The 25,633-nt window shown below is 44.7% G+C and overlaps 1 protein-coding gene across 1 annotated transcript in view; it reads right to left on the bottom strand.

Moving 5' to 3' along the window:
- Positions 1-2,396: 2,396 nt before the first annotated feature.
- Positions 2,397-25,633, bottom strand: part of myo1g (myosin IG) — a 40,474-nt gene continuing 17,237 nt past the window's right edge. Inside the window, exons 18-22 of the mRNA XM_079288266.1 lie at positions 24,644-24,788; positions 22,275-22,379; positions 20,602-20,715; positions 14,675-14,832; positions 2,397-3,058 (exon numbers count right to left, since the gene is read on the bottom strand). Coding sequence (XP_079144392.1) covers positions 2,896-3,058; positions 14,675-14,832; positions 20,602-20,715; positions 22,275-22,379; positions 24,644-24,788 — 685 coding nt within the window. The 3' untranslated portion in view covers positions 2,397-2,895. The remainder of the gene's footprint in view (positions 3,059-14,674; positions 14,833-20,601; positions 20,716-22,274; positions 22,380-24,643; positions 24,789-25,633) is intronic.

The raw sequence follows: 25,633 nt of genomic DNA, 5'->3' as shown, positions 1-25,633 counted from the left end.
TGATCAGGTTTTTGAAGTCTCCAGTGCTGAATGGAGTCCTCTGATACATAAGAGGATATTTTGGCATGGAAACACTGTATGTATTTGGATTTCCGATCCTTCTTTGCCATGTGCACAGGTGTGTCTTTAGCTCCAACCATGTAGTTAACAGAAATCAGACCTGCATTAAAACAACGCTACGGGGCTGCAACAGTGTTCCAGTGAGACATAAAATACAATCCAGGACATCCGGCTCTGGGAATTCAAAGACTTCTCAGGCGCACTTCAATTTCACACCAGAAACCCGCACTTCCTCTTCTCGACGACAGTATGTTATTTCTATGAACTTTTGTTCCGAGTTTCCCCCGGTATTGTCACTCATTGATGAAAATGCAATCGAGGTTTAAGGGGTTGGGATTACATTTTGCTTCCAAATGGGACAGCTGCCTCAAAGTATCGACAAGTATGTCGAACATCAACTGGATTAGAAGACAGGATCTGTTCTCTGTTCACACAACCTGGCCCTTTGACTTCCTCCAGGTTGTTCACACGTCCATGTCACCTGTTTGGCGTTCACGGTCACATTGCAGCCATGTGAGAGTCGCTCAGAGTTAGAGGAATAAAAAGGTGTCAATTGGTGTCAAACCTCGTTCGGGGCCCCCAATCTGGGTGACGCTCGCACGCTAAATGGGGTGCATCGTTGTGCTGAGACAGTCTCACCGCCACTTCAAAGGAGAAAAGGGAAGCAGTGTTTAAATTTGCATATGAATGGTTTTAGCTGGTTTTAAACAGTTCTTAATGTCGTATTCTTCAATTCTTTGCAAAATCAAATGTTTTAAGTTCCTACATTGAGCACAGAAACCTGAGCCAGTGTCCATTGTCCCGAAACATGATTTTAACACATGGAAGCACATGACGAAGACATACTATTTGCATATACTATACAGACAGAGAACCGAACTGCAGCAAATACAGAGACGAATTTCGACATTTTCACAGATCCATATTTGCCATCCATGAAAAACATGATGCACATTTCTTTTTTTTCTTTTGCAGTTAGTTATTTTGAGTTGCAGGGTGTTGATTGAAGAGGTGCAGGGCTGTTACGAAGTGTTAAATTGATGCTCATAGGTGTGAATGCACTGTGCTTGAACACAGCACAGTGTCTCAGAGTTACATGAACAACGTTATGGTCTGTTTCCCTGTTACGCAGGTAGCACACATCAATTTTACCAGACCTCTGTAGCCCGCTAGCGGCTCAAGGCTACATTAGGTGCTACTAGCATAGCACACCTGTCTAGAAAGTGACCCTCAATTTGCACAATTTTTCACAGTATGGCGGAGGTTAGGGATTGACCTCAATGGCATAAGGTTACGATAGATCATTGGGCAGCGAGTCTCAGCAAATCAAAGAAAGGGAAAGTTTTCACAAATCTACGGTTGCCATCTTGTTTTTTGTTATTATTCCCACTCAAAGTTTAAGCACTTTGTGCGAACCATGTGAACAGTGGACAAATATGGGATAGTGTAATTGCTAGGCTGTTTAGCATTTCTGCTAATGTAAAAAGAGCAACAAGTGGAAAAAAGTAATTAAGTCGGGGACTGACAAATAACCATCACACGACAGTATTCACCTTTTAGTTTGCTAACATTAGCCTCCATACACTGTTGAAATAGCTCTCCAAGCGAACAGTCAGTGAGCATGCTAGCTAACGCTAGCTCAGTTCCTAACAAAACAAATTCACACATCTTACTCAGGGAAGCATTTCTATTTGTGTTTATCCCACAGCAGAGGAGGCTTGTATGAAACGATATGTGAGTCAGGTCTTAACATCATGAACGCAACCAATATTGCATTCCACCTCCACTGTGTTGAGGCTAAAATCTCACCGGCAGATAGCAACACTTCAACATTTCTTTGACTTTCTGTTCGACCGAAACCACATTGGACATCACCCGCTCCTAATCGCAGCGACTTAAGCCCCGGACATCCTGTGAAATGATGTCTGCTGCACGTGTGTGTGTTTATCAACCCAGCTGATCTGATCCAGAGGACACCAAAGGGACAAGAGAGAAAACAGCTTCTACGTCACAGAGTCCAGTTGCTGCTGCTCAGAGGCCGGTTAGGATTGGACGTCACCTCCTGCAGGCTGGAGAAGCGTAACATACAAAACACAAGAGCTTTAGCTGATGGAAAACTCACCGTATTCGCAGGAAATCCTCTCGCTCACAGAACACCACAAGGCTCCTGACCTGTTCCGTTTATATTTTCATGTCTTTAGTCTTCCTTCAAAGGCCCAAAGCACATTTGAGAAATACATTTGAATCACTGTATAATGTAGACTTGTCTACAGCGTTCTGTATTTTTGCGAGGCAAAGCATTAGGCAGAAATCAACACAGAGAGAGCTCGCTTAAGTAAATCTTGAATAATTTATTTTCTTCTCGTTTCCCTTTTTACTACTTCTGACATGGAATCATTGTCACAGTCAATTTCTTTTTTTTAAGGGAACAGCATGAGACAAGGCACACAAAAGACTTCTCATTTCATGAAAAATCAACTCAATGTACAAAAATATATGGAATGTTTTCTCTTGATCGCTTTTATGCATTTCGACGTACAATTTGTCTGTTTTTGTTCCACCTTGTCTTGGAAAAACACCTTCAAATATCTTATGCAACATTAAAAGCAAAGACAGCTTTGTGTCTCTCTCTCTACAGCAACATCATTTCTCTCTTCAACACTTTTGTATTTGTCCGGTGAACATTGTCCTCCTGCAGCTCAGGATTAAGAAAACGGACTCTGCTCTCTGGGTCGACATTTCAAATATTCGAACAATCTTTGCTGCATAACAGTTGCTTTTCAAGGCCAGGTCCCCAAACGCAGAACTGGTAGCGGTCTAGTCGAGGTGAAGCTGTTAGTTAGCGGGGACGAGCAGGACGAAACCGTCTCGGCTCTTCTTGAAGTCCGCGCTGGTCTGACCCGGTTTGGTTTCTACGGTGACACTCTTTGGTTTGCCCCGCATGTGAAGCTGCAGGGCTGAGCTGCAAACCTTCACAGGAAAGTGGACTTTTCTTACACTGAAAGAGAGAAAGACAAAACAGACATTTTTGTATTACTATACTTGATTTAAAAAAAAAAGAAGTTTATTCCCACAGCCTCTGAACTACATGCCTTTCCTTTCCTATTAACTTAATCCTCACCTTGTTTCCTTATCCCGAACCATCACGAAAAGCCCCATTCACGGGAGAATTTACCACTAAAATATTTAATGTATGTCAAAGAGGTCAGTGCGCTGACGCATGACCAGTGAAAATAGTGACCTTGTTTCAACTTTTGCTGCAATTTTAGATATTTAAGTAGGTTTAAGTAAGAGCATTTTATTGGGAAATTCACCCACTTAGAAATAAGAGATAAAAGCGTGTCAAAAAAACATATACTCTGTGGGTCTAATAAAAATAAAATAGCTGTTTTATTTCGCCAATGCCGTTGTTTACAGAGAAGTTAAACAATGAACCAAAGCACTGCCAAACTGGAGCAGTTGTGTTGGCTTCAGGCAACCAAATTCACAACATGAAACTGATTCACTGCGTCAATCATCCGTCACGTATCCACAGCATCCAGGTTCAAAGCATATTTTCCATTAAACCTGACAGGTGTGTGTTTGAAAGCCTGATCCCATCGGTAACCCTGAAACTTCTCCACATGGAGCATGTGGAGCATTGATCACTTCACACTTCCCCCGTGCCTGGCGGTGATTTTGACTGATCACGGTCACGGCCAGAGTGCAGGTGCTTGTGGCATCACACACACACACACACACACACACACACACACACACACACCTTCCACCACCTCAATCCCTCTGCTGACAGCTGGGATAAGGAAGCGTGGCTCTGCTTGCTCGACAGGCCGGTCGCTGCACAGTCAGCTGAAGATGATCCACAGTGAAGTCGCTGCTTCCTCTCGGCCCCTCTGGGATCCTGCAGCCTCAGTGACCCCGCAAACACAAGCTGGCTCTGCAGTGTGCATAGAAAGAGCTTTACACCGGATCCACCTACGTCACGGCCCGAGGCCCAGGAGACCATGAGTGCATGGTTTGATGTTGCCGGTTCTCCTGCGGGTGAATTCAGATTGCCGTTTGTCTCTTCTGTAGACACACTTTGTATTAACTCAATTTGGCGGCGTTACAAAAGCAGACGCAGAACAATATTTGCCAAGCGGCTATTTGTGGAGGCCTCTGAATGTTGATGATGTGACTGATAAGCAGAACTGGCTCATGCATACAGGGCCACCTTTGGCAACAGCCCCCCCCCCCCCCTCCTTTGGCAAGAACGGACCAAGTGCACTGCCTCAAACTGCTAGTGTCCTCTTCTCCCCAGACAGACTGGTACCCTTCGAAAAACAATGGCTGGAAATCAGACGATGTCCCGCTTTTGAAAAGGTGAACTTCATTCAAGCAGATTCCATAATGTTTTCGCCGTTATGCAATAGTGCTTTCTGAAATCTTTCTGACATACTGATGGTACGAATCTCAGACACGAGGGTGGAAGTTTGGCATTGAATTACTGCCAGACCTCTCGGGGAGGAGGTTGGGGTGGATGTTACTGGACATGGCGGTTTGCATCCTGTCACCATCCACCAACCGACGTGGTTTCTTTTAACCATGACCATGACATTGTCAGTTTTACACTTCAGCTTTTGTATGGACAAAACAAGAGAGATATAACATGTTAATTAGTGAGTTTAAAGGTGCTGAAAGGTGTATTTTGTTATAGTTTGACAGAACCAGGCGAGCTAATTACCTGTATCCAGTCTTTATGCTAAGCTAAGCATCCCACAGCCCCCCTATTCTTCCATCCCACCCTACTCGACACCCACTCCTCAACACAAGCCTGCAATTTCCCCTTCTCAATCTTAATTAGCACTTCCCCCGGGTGCCTGGCAACCATCTCTGGGGCAACGGCAGGGCGCCAGCAGCGGGGGGGGGGGAGGAGGGGGGTTAACGTGGGCCGAGGCCTCTCAAGTTTTCGGGGCGCGAGGTGGCGGCAGGCGGACCATCACGGGGTCTGCTTCTGCGTCACAGCGTTCATCATCCATTAAAATTACCATCAGCGTCATCAGAGACCGTGCACCTATCTCAACCAGCTGCCCCCTGCGTCGTGAGTCTCCTCATGGGGGGCATTCTGGGAAAGAAAAAATGTGTCAGACTGTAACAGCAGAGCTAACGCATGAAGAGTGGCTTCCGTAAACGCTGCAAATATGCTTTAAGATGCAACACTGTGGTCCTGTGCACGCACATGACTTGAATCAGAGATGTGTGTCATCAAGTGTGATGTACTTTAATAGCACTGACTTCAATCATTTCCTCGGCGCTGATTAATTCTGTGGACCGCCGACACGTTTCTGAACAGCAAAAATCAGTTTAGCAGCGAGGGAGCTCACAGAGGGAGAGTCGAGCGTCTCAACAAATTGATTATCAATGAGGGGGGGGGAGACGATCGATCGCTGTCAGGGGGGGGGGGGGGGGGGGGTTGTGCAGCAGGAGCATTGGACATGTTGGTGACGGCTTTTGAACTCATCACCTCGCTCCAAACGTTAGCTGAATGACAACTCAAGAAAGATAAGATACAATCTCTTTTACTGACAAATTACTGTGTGACTGTTGAATGAATGGAAATGTTGCTGAAGAATCCATTTGTTGCACTCTTGAGGTGGATTTAAAAAAAGATGCAGCATATGTGTGTGTGTGTGTGTGTGTGTGTGTGTGTGTGTGTGTGTGTGTGTGTGTGTGTGTGTGTGTGTGTGTTGAATCCACAAAGAGGCCTTTTTGATGCCGGTGCAGTTTCGAGGTCAGTGCACCCAGGAGGCTTTGAGGCGCTCGAACAAGAAAGTCCCCGAGATTTACCAAGCGAGGCACCAGTCAGGACGTCTTTATGAAATCTGCTCCGCCGGAGTGTCTTTGATGTAAACGTGTGGGAATGAGCTCATCGGGAAAATGGGATGAGAAGCGTTCACTGTCTGTGCGCTTCATGCCACCCATCCCATCATGTTTTTTTTTTTGCTCGACTACAAAGGGTCTGTTAAACAGGAAAAAGCAGAAACTCATGTTCACTGGCATATTTGATGTGTTTTTTTAACGGATTAACATCATTCTTCCTGTTAGAATTACATTCTGTGTGTAGATGTAGGTCGTGTGCCGATGATTTGCTCAAATACAGGTTCAAATGGCAGCAGAGCATTTTGAAGCTTCACATGAATCCCTCAACAGGATGGTGGGAGCAGACTCTTATTGATATATCTTTAAAACAAACTCACTTGTCCTCCTGTAACTTAAATCCAGTCCACAGAGACACTTTGCATTGAAACGTGTTATCATTGCATCACTAAACAAAGACTTAAAATCAACTTAAAAACCCGACAGATCTCTTGTTAAAGCTGGTGTAGGCAATTCATTGTTGGTGTCATGAGGCAGAAATGTTTGAAGGTATGACGAGTATTCATTGATCGAATGCACATTTAATCCACACTCAGAAAGAGTCGTTTTTAGTTTTAGTTTGTGTTGCGGATGAAATTACAGCTAAATAGAGAATCTAACTATAGTACTAATTGTTGAAAACAATGCTAGGTATTGTACTATATGACGGTCACATGGTTTTCCCGCACAGCTCTGGTGATTTGCCAGCGGATAAAATGACATCTTGAAGGATGTCTTTTATTATTTTACTACCCACTTCCCTCTCTGATATGAATCCTGCATGAGGCTTTTGTAAGTCATAAGGGATAAACGTTTACTTGTGTGTACTAGATATGATGACATATTTGACTTGACATTATGTCGGTCATATGACTATAAAACGTCTTTTGTGTCCACTTGAACTACTGCGTTTGAGACGAGAAAAACTTCAGAAACGGGCTGCGGTGGGTCACAAAATCTGCATTTCAGTAATTATCACGGAATTATGTTGATCCTATGACAATATTTACTTAATTATTATTCATAAAAAATACAAAGCTTCTTAAGATATGTCAGAACTTACTATGTGACTGAAACATTATTCACGTAGACATGAAAGACTAATAAGAGCATTTGGTCACGACATGAAAGACGAACACATTAAAACCCTGAAACTAAATGTGGTGCCAGCTCTGCTTATAGATACTGAACTCTAATTTACTCACATGTCACGGAGGTTCCTGCTAAAGACTGGCTGTAATCAACTGATTCCGGCTACTCTGTGAGGCTAAAAGCACCGAGCGACGTGATCTGCCAGCTGTACGAGACCTGAGAAGGAAATGGGTCGCTGTTAATACACCATTTAAGTTCCACCTGGGTTAAAAGCTGTTGCCATAGTGGAATAATCTCAGTGGTGGAGGAAGTATTCAGATCAAAGTACTAATACCCAGTGGTGTATAGTAACGAAGTAGAAATACTTCGTTAGTGTACTTAAGTCGTTTTTTGGGGTATCTGTACTTTACTTTACTATTTATATTTCTGTTTACTTTTACTTCACTACATTTTGCAAAGAAAACTGATACATTTCCCCTGAAACCTTCGTTACTCGCTACAAAATCAAATCTATCTTTAGAAACAAAATGAATCATGAGAGCAGCGTCGGGGACTGTGGTGGAACACAGACTGCAAGCAAGCAGGTTTGGTGAATCAGTGGTGCTAGCAGCAAGTTAAATCATTGGTTAATCACGTTAATGCGCAATTGCAAACAAGTGCTCTCAAAGCCGCGTGTTGTGATTCCCAGTGATGCCCAGGATGCTACATGCTATAAGCTAGTGGGCGACTACCTGAGTAGCATTCCACTCTACGATGACTGATTTCATGATGGAAGCAGAAATGGAAGCACCTGCTACTCCCGCAACAAACGACGGTGGTGACGAAGACCAACACCAGTGGATCGCTAGCGAGTTAGTGAGCTGAGGAAGTGTTGACAGTCATGCAGCACTAGTTGGCTAACGTTAGCTATAGCTAGCCACCACACCATATGATTGACGGGAGCTGAGAGAGCGCAGCGTTAGCATTAGCGTTAGCATTAGGGAAATCCTTCGCAGCTGTGCGCAAGCTGTCTGTGACGCTGAACACACCTCTACCTGCCTCAGCGGCCTGTGAAAGACTATTTAGCATAACTTCTTTTGAAGATGAACAGGACATTTTTCAGTTTCAAGTAATGACTGGGTTACTTTCGGTGCTGCTTTAGTATTGATCATGTTTTGATATTTGAGTCATGTTGTGGATGATCAGATGGAGTTATGATGTAGCGGTCGCCCAATTGCAGATTCAGCTTGAGCAAAACCTTTGTCTGTTGTGTTCAAATCAGGCCCATAGGAGTTTACAAGGCAGGCGTCCTTTCTCTAAACACTGACCTGATGCATCAAGTGGATATGTTTTGCTGAACATAATATTATGCATTTGTCCTCTACATCCTCTAGTCCAGGGGTGTCAAACATACGGCCCGCGGGCCGGACCCGGCCCACCACGTCATTTTATGTGGCCCACGAATCCACCAGCAAAAAAATAATAATAATAATTTTTTTTTTTTTTTTTTTTACAAAAATTTAAAGTTAGATGTGAAAATAAAAATATCCCCATGGTCGAAATTATGAGATAGAAAGTCGAAGTGATGAGATGGCATGTTGTCTGTGTGCCGACATTAAAACGATCACAACAGGTGGACAGGAGATGCAACAGCCCATAAAGAGGATTTCCAACAAGTTTCTCAACATGCGTACTTCTCTGTACTGAAACGTCATCAGTCTCAGCCCAAGTACTGTTCCAATTCAAAGTTCACATCGAGCCAAGCACGGCCCTAATGCCCGGATGTGGCTCGCTCTGCCCATTTTACCCGGGATGCATCGGAGGTGACTTGTCTGTACTTGGGACAGCCAAATATCCCAGAATGCATTTTGCACCAGCAACAGGAAACAATGGCGGAGGAGAAATCACACAACTGGAAGTACGTGTTGTGGAAGTCACAGATATCCCGGGAAACTAAACTAACTATGTTAGGAGTACCGTAGTTACATTTACACCGTCTTACATTTACAACCGGCCCTTTGAGGGCGACCGTGATGCTGATGTGGCCCCAGAGTGAAAATGAGTTTGACACCCCTGCTCTAGTCTAATGAGCAGACTTATAAACGCACTGTTACAACTCCTTCATAGTGTCATATTGCTTTTCGGAGAATAATGATGATAAGTTCATAGTAGATGCAAAAGTACACTTATGTACAATATATTATGTTGAACATTGTTGCTCCTGAATGGATCACAGCCAACCCAATTATGTTCAACACAGCTCATGTCCTTGGTCATGGTGCCACAGAACTTAAAAGAATAAACTTCATCATTCTCACAATTCTGACCCTTTGCTTTTTTATAAACAGCATTTACTTGTACTTTTACTTTCAATACTTAAGTACATTTAATATCAGAAAATGACTTTTGATACTTCAGTACTTTTGTACAATAAATATCAGATACTTTAAGACTTTTACTCAAGTAGTATTCTAACAGGTGACTTTTTACTTTTACTAGAGTCGGTTAAGGTATCTTTACTTTTACTCAAGTATGGCTTTTGAGTACTTTATACACCACTGCTAATACCACACCGTAAAAACACTATTGGAAGCAAAAGTCCTGCCTTTAAAATGTCACTTCAGGAAAAGTATGAAGAACGATGATGAAAATGTACTCAAAGCTGACAAATGTCCCCTGTGACTGTTATACTATTATTACTCAGGCATTCATGTAAAAGCAGGATTTAATGTCGTAGTTGGTTGAGATGGAGCTAATTTTGATCTATTTTGTACAGGACTACTGCTGATTAATTTCTCCATTCATTGATCCATCGATTGGGATCTGGCTAATTGTGATTATTTTCTGATTTCTTCACCAACCAAAGTGACACCTTCACAATGTTTGTATTGACCAATCAACAGTACAAACCTCAAAACTATTAAAATCATCAGAAGGAAAAGCTGCTTCACATGAGTGACGATGGAGCCGTGAAATGTTTCCACGTGAGAAACAACCAGTCAGTCGTCATTGTTCAGACGTGGATTTTCCTGTTTTATGTGAAAAATACTCAATTTTGTAAAGTAACTCGTAACTAAAGCTGTCAGATAACTGCTGTGAAGTAAAAAAAAAAAGTAGTGTGTCCTTAATTGCAGTGGGGTTGAAGTATAAAGTGGCATCCTGAGAAGCAAATACTCAAGCAACATACCCCAAAGTTGTACTGAAGTAGCCTACAGTACCTGAACGTTACAGTCCACCACTTGTTACTCTCCATAAGATCAACACTGCACGAGCGCCGACCCTGAGCCGTGTATGACACCAATGCTAGAACTAATAAGCTGTGGAGAGGGGGGGGAACTTAAGAAGAAGGCAAAACGGGGGACAGGAAGTGAGCGGGCGAGAGGACGAGCTGACCGAGGAGCGCTCGGAGCACAAGCTGCCTCTCCTGTTGCTTCGGCCGAGAGACGAACACATTGAGGACAGCCACTGAGGGAGGGAAAGGAAGAGGGGAGGCAGAGGAACAGAGGAGGCTATTTCGGGCTTCGGATGACGCCTTTCACGACCTAAAAAGTGAATTTAGAACAGAGACGGCCTTCTCTAACCGGCAAACTGTTGACGTCCGACGAGGCCAAACGAGAAAGTCAACAAGTCCATCATCAGTAACAGGCCATTAAAGCCACATCACAAGACCACTCGCCTACGCTTTGCGGTGAATGAAATCATCTTGTTTTCTGGCTACTTCCCTGGGAAAGGGAGGGGGTGACCCAGAAGATCGCTATTAATGCAACACCGTCCCAGGTCTTTCCATATTCATAACAGGACAGTGCTGATTCAGACGATGCTGGAGACGGAGAGAGAGATCGAGAGGAGCTGGGAGAGGACGAGATGAGAGAAAAACAAACAAGAGGCAAGGAGGATCTGTTATATGTGCGAACATGGAGAGAACACGGGCGTTTGTGAAATGCACCATCTGACCCGCTGCATGCCGCGCAGCCCTGTTAGTAAACTAGGCTGCTGTTGCTGCCTTCAACCACGCCGAACAAACTATCATAAAACACAAACTATCTGACAAGTGACATCAGAAAGCTTTTAAAAACTTTATTCAAGCACAACGTTGCGAAATTTGACCTCTTTTTTTGGGGTTCGGTGTCTGAATCGAGGACGCTACGACATGCAGACAGTCACAGCCGGGCAGCGAACCGCCAACCTTGTGATTAAAGATGGATTCGACAGATGGCAGAATTGTAAATAAAGATGAGGCTGTTTTGTTGACTTTGTTTGCTTCTCTGATGCAGTGGAGGTAACACAAACAAAACACAACAACATACATCCTACAGGAGAAGTCAGGACCGGGCTGTGTGCTGCATTCAGGGGAATCACTATGAAACTAAGAAATACTCAAATATGCCTTTTTTTCTTTAAAAATGGCACAAACTAGCTGCTACTGTTTTTGTTTCTGCATCACAGCTGATACAGAAACTTCGATCCAGAAAACACTCTCTGGCCGCGGTCAACAAAGATAATAAAATCCCCAAATTGCCTTTTAAGTAAAGAATCCTCCTCAATCTTTTAAGGCCGGGCGGATCATACCCTAAATCCTGCCTTTAGCCCACTCATACTCCCCCCCCCCCCCCCCCCCCCCAGCTGTTCCAGCAGATGGTCTACGAGTCCAACCCCCTCCAAAACACACACACACACAGTACACACAGTAAACAGACACATACCAACACACGCCGCGTTCATGCCGACATCTCAGACGCAGGTGACAGGAAAGGAAAGCGGCAGAGAGACGGGGGAATACGTACAGGAAAGAGGAGAGAGACGGGGAGGACCGAGCCGCGCCGCGGGATGGAGAGACGGATGTGACATGACAGAAAACCAGACAGCTTGTCTCGGCTCGTCCTCGCCGATGAGGCAGCGCGGCTTTGAAGTCTGATTTCTACCTTGTGCCTCTGACGCTGCCTTCGCTGACCCACTTTTGTACAACTCACTGTGCCACCAAACACTCACAGACTCACTCTCTCCTGTTTGATTTCCAGAGATGAGACCAAAAAGATAAATAAACCACACAATCGCTCCATTGACTGTTTGCTCCCCTGACCAATCTCCAAACCTCACAAACTAAAGAACGACATGCACGTGACTCCCAGAAGTCTGGGATCTCATTTCCTGACAGAAGGAAGCACAAGAGGAGTGTGTTTGTGTGTTGTCATCCCCCCCCCCCCTCACACACTTACACAGCTCACCCCTGACCCCCTCCATTCACCGCAGATGGTGGCACAAAGGCAGGCGGAGAGCTGAAAACCTGACTCCCGATGGTCGGCTTTCCTCCGCGACGCCCGGCGTACCCCGAACAGAGACACCCAGCTGCTGCAACCCCCACCAAACCCAGACCAAACGTCTCAGGCTGCACCAACAAGGGTCAATCTATAAACCAGATTGAATCACGGTTTAACTTGAAATCATGTTGCAAACTCCAAAACTGCCGGAAAATGAACTCTAAACCTAGATTCAATTAAATTGTTGTGTCAAAACTTTGAACTCCAATTCAAGCTGTGACCCAGCATTAAACCTACACTTGAGGAGGTAGAACTGTAAACGAAAATGGCTGCCTTTTTAAGATGGATCGAGTGAAATAATCAAGTTCCTCGAAGGAAGTTAAGGGACAGACTCCACCCAGTTGAGTTGATTGATTTATTTTACTTTGGGTAAGCAGGGCTCTCCATACTGATTCAACTCCATTTCATTTTGGTGTAAACTTGGATTTACTAAAGTAAAATCGTAGATTAGAGGAATTCCTTGTTGGTGCAGCCCTTGGGATCAGCTAGCTGAACGTACACACAGGAAGACTCACAAAAGTGGAAACACAGCAGGTGCGTCTGCCGTCTGCCCGGCCTCTGAGCTGGAAGAACATAAGAAACGGTATTGACATTTGATCTCTCATCACTTTGTCTAACCTGACTGATATAAGTGGGGCGCACAAAATATTACCACAAAAATATAAATGATCGTGTTGTATCAACACCTCACTTCAACATTTTCAACAAACACTGACCATCATAACTGTTATAAAGGTAGGTTTCATTGCGTGTGTCACGCTGCAGTTATTCTACCCACTGTAGTTGTACCTAATAAACCGGCACCTGAGTGTATGTCACCAACACTATATGCTGTTTATTTTCATTATCTGCCAATCATTTTCTTAATCGACTTTTCTGGCATTTTATCGTGAAAACAATAAATCCCTAGATCACAGGATAATGAAAGTAACTCTTAAACTCTTTCACGCTTTCTTAATACAGGCCTTGAGCTAAAAGAGATCTGAATAAATAAATGAAGATATGTGTTATCATGTGACATTACTCTGTCATTCTATGTAACAACAGTACTGATAATACTGTGCAATGGCAGCAGAAATCATAGTAAACACCAAGTAATTGGACCTTGTTTTCTAGGATGCACCTTCAAATGACTTTTTGACCACTAATATCAGTCTGAACTATAAAGAGGTCAAAGTCTTTGGTGGATTTTGGCGTCATCTTCATCCCCACAAGAGCTCCACTGTGTGTTTGTTAGTATACGTACGTCACTCACTGCGGTCCTGGCAGGATTAATACTTTGGGAGACTAATCACAGCAGACTGGGTGCTGTCTCAGCAGGCCGTACTAACAACAACACACACACACACACACACACACACACTCTACAACAAAAACAGTCTGCTCTGTGTGAAAACTTGTGCCTTTCAAATGAAGTCTGACAGAGATGAATGTGGGTGGATGTGAATCAGGTTTAGAAACAGCGATGACAAATCAGGGTCCGAGTGATCAACGTGATAAATGTCAGCGCGACCGATTCATTTCGCAGCAGTCAATCAGAGCAGGGCGCCGGCGCGACAACTACGACAGTGATAAATGCCAAGAGTATGATTTGCGTAATTGTTGTGCTGCATTAATAGACTTCGTTTCAGCCGGGCGTCTTTGACCAGCAACTCCGTCGGGCTGATGCTGTGCCGTTCATTCGTGCGACACCGAGACCCGAAAAGGCTCCGTGTTTTCTCCAATTCATTCCTCCTCTCTGTTTAAGGCATTTGTTTGGTTCTTTATATTAAAAGTGGTAATGAAAAAGAAAAAGATATTAGAGGGATTCATTTAGTAGTGGTCTTGTAGGTTTTTTTATAGGGGGGGGGGGGGTTTAGCTCAAACACTTTTACTCCCGACACAATGCCTCATAAAAACAGGTGGCATTACTGTGAATACACAACTATAATACGTCCGCATGACTACAGTTACCTTACAGTTTAAACTTGTGTCAATATATATATATATATATTTGGAAGAATTGTTGTTTGTGGTTGAGCTTGAGTGGGACATGGAATGAATGAAGCTGGATTATTATTATATATATACTTTTCTATCTTAAAGGGTAACTATTTTTCCATGCTTGTGTCTAAGGGACTAATGTCACCTCACCGTCACCGTACGTCCACTAAAAGCGCTTGTTTTTCAAGCGGACATGCTCAGACTGTTATCATAAGTGTGACAACATTATGGAAAGGACCCAACAGAGAAAGAATGCTTCATCCTTCATCCGTTTGTAATTGTGTGTCTCACTCGAGGAGAACTCTTGGGACAGCGTCAGCGAAACGGTTCCGGCCGTGTGAACTGACCGTGTGAAGTAGTCCACCAACGTGCCCACCAGCTCGCCCACTCGATCCTGGTTGGCGCACAGCTCCCCGCGCTGCAGACACAGCAGGACGTCGTCCTGGGAGGACGTGTGGAACGCCACCATCTGGTCGACCCCGTCGGTCACGCTCAGCCCCGTCAACTGTAGAGGGAGACAAACAAAGTCAGACTCAGACACGACACCAACCCGCACTAAGTCTAGGGCCACAGCGAAGCATGTGCTCAGGGAGTCACTGTTTACCATCCTCCAGTACAGTTGCAGGTCATACGGCATTAAGATTATCTTATATCTCTACCACCTTTATTCATCTACAGCAGTAAAATGCTGCTTACACATTAGAGCATCAGTAACAATACAACATAGACAAAAAATATATTTACTTTTGATACATTATGTACATTCTACTAATGATACCTCTACATTTTTACTTCATGCAGTGAAGAAGAAAGTGTTGTTTAAATGTTGTTCTACTGCTGAGGTGACTGACTGTGACGTTCAAAGTGACACACTCGAGCACTGGCAATTCATTTGTATAAGGTGTCAGGATCACATCCAGGATCAGAAATTACACCATGAACGGCGCCAGCGGATTATTTCTGCTCAGTATGTCGGGTGAGAGAAAATCTGCCCACGGTGGAGGTGCAGTGAAGGGAAAGGCATGAGGTGTGACCCAGATGGAATATTGTACAGACTTAGTGCGCAAGTATTCAGATACTGGAGGAAAAGTAGCAGTACTACTGAAAAATAAAAGTCCTACATTCAACATGTAACTTGTAATAGTACTCATTGTTCAGAATCACATATATTAGATTACTAGATTATAATAATCGATACATTAAGTGTTCATCAGATTAATGTTGCAGCTGGTAAAGGTGGAGCTAGTTTACTTTATATACTGCTGGGTTTCATTATCTATAATAACACATCATAATGTATTCATTCATTCATATTTTTTGTTTTAATATTCTGAATCTGCAAAGTAACTAAAGCAGTCAAATAAATGCAGTGGAGTAAAAAGTACAATATTTGCCTTCAAAATGTTGTGGAATAGACATACGTTTAAAAGTAGCATAACATGGAGATAGTCAGGTAAAGCATCTCAAAATGTTATCCAAGTACAGTAGTTCAGTAAATGTAACAGAAACAGAAGAACAGTACGTATGAGATATATAAAGACAGAGAGAGAGAGAGAAAGTGAGGTGTGTCACAGATTTTAGAGCCTTTTGCGGCCTCCAGCATACACAGGTTAATCTAGTGGGGACCCGACACCGTCAAGGCCTGATTCTGATACAACCTGTCCCGTCAGTGTTCAGCCATTTATTGTGATGAAAAAAAACAACAAACAAGAATAGAACAAGTGCGGATTTTCTGAGCTTTGGCACCGTGAGTAAAGGTTACAACCAATCAAGTTGTGCGGAACGGACATATTGAAAATGTACACAATAGTGTACAGCAACAGGGAGGCTGCGAAGTCCGAACCAACACAGCAAACTTAATTACTCCTTTCAACCTTGACAAAGTCATCGCAGACCAGACCCACTTCTTCAGTTATCACCTTTCACAATAAAAGCCTGCGGGCTGCGACATATAACAGGCGACAGTAGCGAGGGACAGATGACAGTAGCGAGGGACAGGCGACAGTAGCGAGGGACAGATGACAGTAGTGAGGGACAGGCGGCAGTAGCGAGGGACAGGCGACAGTAGCGAGGGACAGGTGACAGTAGCGAGGGACAGACGACAGTAGCGAAGGACAGGTGACAGTAGCGAGGGACAGGTGACAGTAGCGAGGGACAGGCGACAGTAGCGAGGGACAGGTTACAGTAGTGAGGGACAGGCGACAGTAGCGAGGGACAGGCGGCAGTAGGGAGGGACAGGCGACAGTAGCGAGGGACAGGCGACAGTAGCGAGGGACAGGCGACAGTAGCGAGGGACAGGCGACAGTAGCGAGGGACAGGCGACAGTAGCGAGGGACAGGTGACAGTAGCGAGGGACAGGCGACAGTAGCGAGGGACAGGCGACAGTAGCGAGGGACAGGTGACAGTAGCGAGGGACAGGCGACAGTAGCGAGGGACAGGCGACAGTAGCGAGGGACAGGCGACAGTAGCGAGGGACAGGCGACAGTAGCGAGGGACAGGCGACAGTAGCGAGGGACAGGCGACAGTAGCGAGGGACAGGCGGCAGTAGCGAGGGACAGGCGACAGTAGCGAGGGACAGGCGGCAATAGCGAGGGACAGGCGGCAGTAGCGAGGGACAGGCGACAGTAGCGAGGGACAGGCGACAGTAGCGAGGGACAGGCGGCAATAGCGAGGGACAGGCGGCAGTAGCGAGGGACAGGCGACAGTAGCGAGGGACAGGCGACAGTAGCGAGGGACAGGCGACAGTAGCGAGGGACAGGCGGCAGTAGCGAGGGACAGGCGGCAGTAGCGAGGGACAGGCGGCAGTAGCGAGGGACAGGCGGCAGTAGCGAGGGACAGGCGGCAGTAGCGAGGGACAGGCGGCAGTAGCGAGGGACAGGCGACAGTAGCGAGGGACAGGCGACAGTAGCGAGGGACAGGCGACAGTAGCGAGGGACAGGCGACAGTAGCGAGCACTGAAAACCCGTCAGTTATGCATGATGTTGACATTGTTCCATCAGTGTGTGACCTGAGTGACATTTCAGCCTTTCAGCACGAAAGGTCAAACTTGAGGAATCTGTTCCAAAGGGTCTGGTGACACAATGCGCTGCACCGCTTCTTCTCTTTTCTCTGTTCCTGACCTGGATAAGATTTAAATCCTTCACTCTGAGCAGCGGCGGTTAATGGCATCGGCTATCTTTAGCCCCTCCACTCCTGCATAATGATGGTTTTTAACCCTCTCTCTCTCTCTCTCTCTCTCTCTCTCTCTCTCTCTCTCTCTCTCTCTCTCTCTCTCTCTCTCTCTAACCACTTCTGGACGTCCAGCTGTGCTGACTCACTCTGTGCTAATTACATCGTACATACAGTAGAGAACGGACAGTCAATGATGGAGTTTGATCATGATAAAGATATCTAAATATGACAAAAATTGTCATGGAAATGTCATATGCCCAAAACACAACCCCCACAACAACAAATAACATTTGAATCACACTTTTATCGACAGTAAATATAATAATCGGAAAAAGCCTGCTCTACCATGCAAAAAATCAGTGGCGGCTGGTCAATAGAGGGCCATGGGGCATGGCCCCACCATGAGCCACACAAAAAAAAATAAAGAAATAAAAAAAAGTATAATAATCATAAATTATATAAATTGTCAATATTTGTGTTTTTGAACGATGGAATGTACCCAGTAATGTGTGTAAAGTATGATATCTGCGCAAAATATATGCCTTTCCTGCTCGTCCTCTCCCCGTGTGCTCTCTTTCTGTGTGCACACACTCACCCAAAAGAGACGGGTCTATGAAGCAGTTTAGCCAATTGCTGATTCAAGATATAAATGAGTGACATACAATTTAGCCAATCAGCGCCCTCAAATAGATTCAGCTGTGGGCCAGAACGATCAGGCCCCCCTCGCTGCGCGTTCTCGTCAGGAGAAGTCTCTACAGGCGCCCGCGCCAGCGCGAGCACTCCTCCTCCAAGACCCGTTTGAGAGGAGAACTTTGGCGGAGATTCTGCAGCCAAAGAGCTGATATCAGATCAGCCTGACCTCACAATCAGACAGCAGACTCGCGGGAAAGGGAAGCAGTACATGCAGAGCTTCACTAGCTGTACACCAGACAGGTTTGGCTAGCTGCATGACGTCATGCTAATCATTTATTTAGCTTTTTAAAACAACGGGGACGGATCCAGCACGGACAGTTACGGGAGTGAGGGATGAGGAGGTAAGGAAACATGAGAACACCAGGGTAGGGAGTGAGGGATGAGGAGGTAAGGAAACATGAGAACACCAGGACACACATGGAGAACTCTGTCAAGCTACATATTAGACAAAGTGAACATCTTTTATTCTACATAGCTGTCCTCAGTCTCATCTGCTTAACTTGGTCATGGAGGCATCAACATGTAATAGAGATGTTAAATTAACAGTGAAAACTCATCATAGCTTAATTTAACATCAGTATTCATAATTACACTTCATGTTTACTTCTCCTGATCTTTACCTCCTATAACAAGGTCCATAGGGGGATCTCAATAAATAAACATGTTATATTATATTATATAAGTGTTATTTACTGATTGTTTTCGTGTTCGAATACATGTTAAATATTTAACTGCCAAGTAATAATGCGTGTTTGATACTTACATTTTTTTTGCATGAAATCATACTGGGATGTTTGCTGAAATTGATAGGATGGCCCGACCTCGAACATTTTCCACCAGCCGCCACTGCAAACAATGCTAATTGCATGTTTGCTATCACCAGTCTGGGATATGTAGCTTTAGCCTCAGTCTTTTAACACGATATCTTGTATGTAGCCATCCCATTTGTATTTTTTGCATATGTTTATTGCTTGAAAAATTCAAAGATCAGCTGTAGTTTTCAGCCAACTCAAGGGCTAGCATAAGGTAATTAGATAAAAAAATCTGTTCCCGACATCTTGTAATTTTAGCCAGGCGGAAACCTCCAGTTCTTCTGAGGAAAGCCAACGCCGAAGTGTCTTAAAACTTGCATTCTCTCTACTGACCAGCAGGGGGCGACTCCTCTGGAAGCATTGTATAGATGTCTATGAGAAAATGACTCTCACTTGATGTATTACCTCAGTAAACATTGCAAACTTGAGTTGTTTATGGTCTCAATCTCTAGTTTTGTTTTTTATAGAACACGATGTGCATTGAGTAAATTGTGGTCCATTTAGGGAAATATAGACCATAAAGGGCTGTATGCTTTAGGGCGGGGCTACCTTGTGATTGACAGGTCGTTGCCGTATACGGCGTCTCTACGTCACTCCTCTGCATTCAAAATGGTAACTTCTGTTCATTGGTTGCGAAAAAAACAACAACACGGCGGCGGCCATAATCCAAGATCAGTCCACAAAAACGAATGGGTGACGCTGTCTCATCCCACTTCTTATATACAGTATATGGATGTAATTCAATAAACAAACGCATACGGACCCTGGACCTCCAGCGTGATCGACAAGTAGAGCCCGACAGCTCTACTTCTTTCTCCTCTCATGTTGGACTGAGGACAGACTGGACGCTACAGCGATTCACTATCGCCTCTCAAAGTACATGTGGTATTGCAAGACGTTCCAGATCTTACACGCTTAAATTAAATCCCAGCTGTCCATAAGGTCCCTGCCTAACATCTCAATTCATATCAGAAATACATCAAACCACAGGAAAAAAATCCTGCTCTCAAAGCTATTTCAAGGAACCCCAAGCATCAGATGAAATAAAGCTGTCATCTCTTCTCTCTTCACTTTTAGAGCTAACGGCCCCTGAGAGAGCCCTGATCCACTTTCTCAGATTGGGCGGTGAAATGAGCGAGGTTCACCCAGACGGGAGGAATCTCTAAAGCTAAGAATATATGTCAAAGCACCACCACGGCCTCACATATCAAACACAACCCCTAACAGACACACTAATGGCAACACACTCTTCTTCTTCTCTTCAATCTTGACAAAACAGGTCAAAAGCTCATTTGAACTTTTTCCCTTTTAAAGCCTTTACACACCAGGGCCCTTTTGTCCGTGCGATGAACTCGCACGTCAATACGTTTTTTCCGACTGTTGTTTTTGTCGTGAATACTTTCACGCAGAACGCAAACCTTTCGTGGCGATACATTTTTCTGAGCTTCAACCAGTCACGTTGTGCCGAAATACACCAGCATGGGTTGGATACTGTATGTGTTTTAATACCCGGGATGACTGAGGAGCGCTTCGGCTTCAGATGAACGTTGTGTCACTGTGTGTGAAAGCGTGCGTATATCTCCCGTGTGAGTACTTACGGCATCCAAGGGAAACCTCTTCAGAACCTTGTACTGTTTCTTAGGCTCCAATTTGTAGACGCACTTGTCTGTGATGAGCAGGCCTCGGTCGGTGCTTTTGTTGAATCTATTCACCTGAGAGAGCAGAGGAGGGAAAAGAGGCATGGATTAAGCTCCACTTTTGTATTTTTTTTTTTTCAACTTGAAGGATCTTTTTGGGTTATATACTCTCAATTCAAACACAAGTTTCCCCTGTGGAGCTGCAAGCGAGCAACACTCACGAAACAAAACACAACAAAACAAAAGGATAAATGAGAGGATCAGATACAAAGACAAAGGCTCTGGTGGGTTCGTCAGTGTTGGAAGGTTGTTTTATTTCTCTTCATCAAAGCCTGCATATCTTCAAATGTACTTTGGCTAAAGCTGCAGAATTTAGCGGAAGCCCTCTCTCTGCAATCCCTGATAAGTAAGACATGGCCATTATTATCCACAGGGAGATGATAAGAGTTAATCATAAGGTGAAATAATAAGCAGGGCCCCGGCAGCAGTTGGTGGAGATCCCAACAGACTTTAAAAATGAAAAGGATATCTTAAAGGTTGAGGAAATCTTTCGCGATTAATCCTCTGATTATTTTTTATCTCACTTCTTTATACCGTACTTTTCGGACTATATGCCGCTACTTTTTACCCCACGCTTTGAGGCGTCGGCTTATAGGCAGTTGCGATTTATATACGGATTTTTCCGCAGCTTTTCTCCGCCACAACACCCGCAACTTCCTGTTCCGGTCTAACACAACATTTACTAGCTCCCGACACAGAACAGTTGCTACCAGCAACCCCTCTGCTACCAGCTCAACACCACATCATGAACCGGGGCAAATCCGCCCTTGAGCTTGCATTGTCGTCCTCATTGCACTGTCCCCTTAATCTCATAGTATCCCAGCCTTTCAGAACCCGTTGGTGATGATGGATTCTTTCACACTGTTCCGCGCTGTTAGGATCCACTGGCAGACTTCAGAAAAAGCTGATCTTCTCTGCTCATAGCTCTGAATAGCATTTACGGCTAACTGGCTTGGCCAGTTGCTGCTAGCACAACAGCTATTCAGAGCTATGAGCAGAGAAGATCAGCTATTTCTGAAGTCTGCCAGTGGATCCTAACAGCGCGGAACAGTGTGAAAGAATCCATCAGTTATTGCCTCATTGTTTTTCGTTTGTTAGCCGTGAGAGACCTTAGTCTGTAATGCAAGTATGTCTGCATGAAAAGATGTACAAAGATATATTATATATTCACTAATGCTAATCGCGGTTAGCATTTACCCTTTGGCCGTAATGTTAAAATTAGCTTAGAAGCTAGCGACATGTTATGATGTTCATAGAAGACAACTTTAGTACTGTTAAAAGTATCTTGCTGTTCAACGGGGACACCTGCGGCTTATAGACCAGTGCGGCTTATCTATGTACAAATTCTTTTTTTCTTTTAGAAATCCGCTGGTGCGGCCTATATACCGGTGCGCTCTATAGTCCGGAAAGTACGGTATTACTTTCTGAGATCTTGAAAGACGAGCCGACACAGCAGGTGAGAAAAAGAAAAAGAAATCCCCAGGCTAAAAGGAAGCAGCAAAAGACAGAAACTCAACAGCCATTTTCATGTCAGCATGTCGTTTATTTTTCTTGCCCCACTTCACATACTGTACCTTCCGACAGAAGCCAGAGAAGAGGACCTGAGTGTACTCGTCTTTGTTCCTCAGCTCCTTGGAAACTCGGACGAAGCCGGAGCTGGTCTGAGGGCAGTCTCTCACCTGCAGAAATGAAACGACCCCGTGTTATTACACAGAAGCCGGCGGCTACAGTACGGCGGTGTGGGAGTGTATCTCGTCGTTAGTCGTAATGCTCTGGGCGACCTCTTCTCAGCCTCTTTTTTATCACCTTAATTCCATAAGAAGCAGATCAAAGCTCGCGGCCTCGGGCTGCCGTTACCAGCCACGATGTTTGACGTGCCGTTGGAGGGGGAGCTGATACTGGAGCTAAACTGCCTGATGAGAAATGCGGACGGGGGGGCCGCCGTGTCGCAGTCTCCCTCCTATAGAGCGGAGCAGTCACTATAATGTCTTCCCTTCACAGAGCCGTTTCTAATATATTCCAGTCCCTAAATGTTGTTTTCCTGCAAGATTCCATTGAAAATGTTCCCTTGAAATATTTTCTAAAGATGGATTCATACTGAAACAACCAAAGCATGTGACCAGATGTATGAGAACATCCCTTTGTTGTGTTGACATGTTCTGCAGCCAGTTCTCCAAAATCTTGTGGGGAGTCTTCAGAGGAGAGTGGAAGTTGTTAAAGACAAATGTTCATGTTTTTGGAACTAGATGTTTGACAAATAAACCCAATATCATGGGTGTATTTAAGGGCCAGTGTTGCATTTCTGGGAATCTATGAGCAGAAATGAAATAGAATATTCAGAACTACGTTGTCATTAGTTGACAATAACGTGAAACTAAGAATAGCGAGCGCCTTTGGTGCCGTTACGTTGCCTAACGTTCACCGACACGGTTGTAAAACTGCTGTAACGTGAGACGCCGTCTGACTACCGTTGCTGCTGAAGTAGTGTTGTTAAGTAACAGACGGCTTCTGAGCGAGGCGAACAACCACACCACGTTTTTTCCCACTCACGGTTCACTTTACAGCATTCTTGAGAAAAGGTAGGAGTGAGCGGAGGGGGTCTCGCATCACCCCCATACTCCGATCTCTTCACTGGCTCCCTGTAGCATTTAGGATCCACTTTAAAATACTCACTCTCACTTACAGAGCACTTCACGCTCAGGCTCCTACATATGTGGCTGGACTACTTCACCCTTATAAGACCCGTGGTGACCGAGCTTTTGAGGCAGTAGCACCGAGGAATGCTCTCCCTGCACCCCTATTCACAATAATGGGGCAAACTTGCCGATCGTTGTGATCTCGTTGAAGGTTTCTGAGAACACACAACACAAACTAACTGGTCTAACGTTCCCCTTTCGTGATCCCAGACAGTCGTTCCAAAGCGACTTCAGCTGCACACAAGCCACGTTTCAGGCCCCCCCCCCCCCCCCGCATACCCCATTACATGCACTCCTCTGGAGGTCTTTGTGGAATTAACAACAAGCTTGTGGAGCCGGAGCCCTGAAGGAGGATGGCGAGTCACGGGCCGCCTGACAAACTAACGAGGGGAGTGACTCGGTCACGCTCTCGGCTCCCTCAAGGCGTCTCTCAAGCCTCCGGCCACCAAACGAGCTCAGATTAGCCGTTAAATGAGCCGACTGTGGGATTGATTAAAGGAGGGCTGTGTTCACAAGCACCATCCTCCTTCGGTCACTCCGCGAGGCTTGGCGTCACATGCGCCATATGCATTGACAACCACGGATGATGTCTGTCCTCCGACACACTGCTGGTTATTCAAGTCTTGTTTTCTGTGATGAATTCAAGTGAAAACAGGAATCCAATGGATTTTCCCAGTTATTTTTCATGCATTTTGTTGCGTGGAGAGTCACACTGAACTGTTAAGATCCTCTCGTGGCGAGGAGTGCTTGGCAAATGTTTTCGGCAACAGCGAGTGAAGAGAAAACGAGGAGAAAACACTAACCTTAAGTAAAAGCTATTAAAAATAGAAGTGTCCGCACGGCGCAGAGGATTTATTATTTTTCTTGCATGCTCACAATCTGGCAACTGGTCGTCACGGTTTTGTGGGGGTTGACGCCCAGAAACGTCCCGGGCACAAAACAAAAATACAGGCAGAGGACGGGGTCTCTGCAGATACAGACACCGCCTCACATTATTTGGGGTCAGAAGTGACGATTGAGAGGGATTACTTTTGTACGAGTCTATACATTATTTTATTTTAGGATCATTCTACCTTGAAGGGTATGTTTGTGTGTTGCTCTGTAAGGAGGTACAAGACTCTTTCTGTTGTTCTGTTTATGTATTGTCTTTTGTCTTGCAATAAATCAAAAAAGCTAGGTTTGTTTCCCCAAGGTGAAGAATGAATCTCCAAGCTTAACTGGAATGAGTTGTATGTGAATCTTCTTACATTGGCGAGGTAGTCCCTCTCCCAGGCTCTGCTGACCCCCCAGTCCTTCCTCTCTCCGCTCAGAGCAGTCAGAGTCGCCACTTTGGCCCGAACCTCTGGCATGTCAGACGGAGGGATGTTCTTTACGATCTGCCTCGCCCACCACCTGACAACAAGGGATGGGAACAAGGCAGCATGTCACGTGGGCGGAATAATACATACAAGGTGCAACCAAAAGAAAAGAAGAAAAACAATACAGTGGCAGGAACGGCTTCAAGATTAGGTCTGTGAGGGATACAAATAAACTCTATCCGCAGTGACAAAACATATCTGTGCTGATCCAAAACTCACACACCCAGAGAATCATTCAAGTTATTCTGCAGTTGAGAATGAATTTAAACAGGAGAGAATCCGCCAAGGAGAAAAAATAATTCGTTTTCAATGCAAATGAAATGTTTTAAAGCTAAATGAGAGTATCGATGCCACCTTAACGTCTGTGTGTTCAATAAGAAGCTACAGCCAGGAGAGGAAGGAACACTGGTAACCAAATGTTTGTCTTGTACTCTATTGTTTGGCTTGTGCACCATTTTACATTGAAACATACACAGTAATACTGAAGGAAATTAAAGTAAGGACGCAATGAAACACAATGAAAGTACTGGCATAGCACTTGGACTGATTCAGTGTTTGTATGATTGAGGCGATATTTTCACATAGCACTCTTGCTTTATCACCTGCACAAACTTGTGTTTGTCTCAAACTTTTGCCTAAAATGATGTTTTCATCACTGCTGTGTTCAACACTGTGCGAGTAAATAAACTACACTAGACTAGCTCTGTCCAAATGTAACAAAGTCTGCCTAGCAGCACCTCTCCAGTTCACCAATTGACGTGTTGTATCTTGTTTCTTTAATCGGTACTTAAACCAAATGGTACAAACAGCTTGTTGTACTTTTTGAGGGCCATTATGTGCTGGACTATTTCCTGGCCGACCGCAGGAACTGCCCGGGGT

This window comes from Melanostigma gelatinosum, assembly GCF_949748355.1.
Source record: "Melanostigma gelatinosum genome assembly, chromosome: 17".
Classification (NCBI taxonomy): domain Eukaryota; kingdom Metazoa; phylum Chordata; class Actinopteri; order Perciformes; family Zoarcidae; genus Melanostigma; species Melanostigma gelatinosum.
This window is presented reverse-complemented; position numbering and strand designations above follow the sequence as displayed.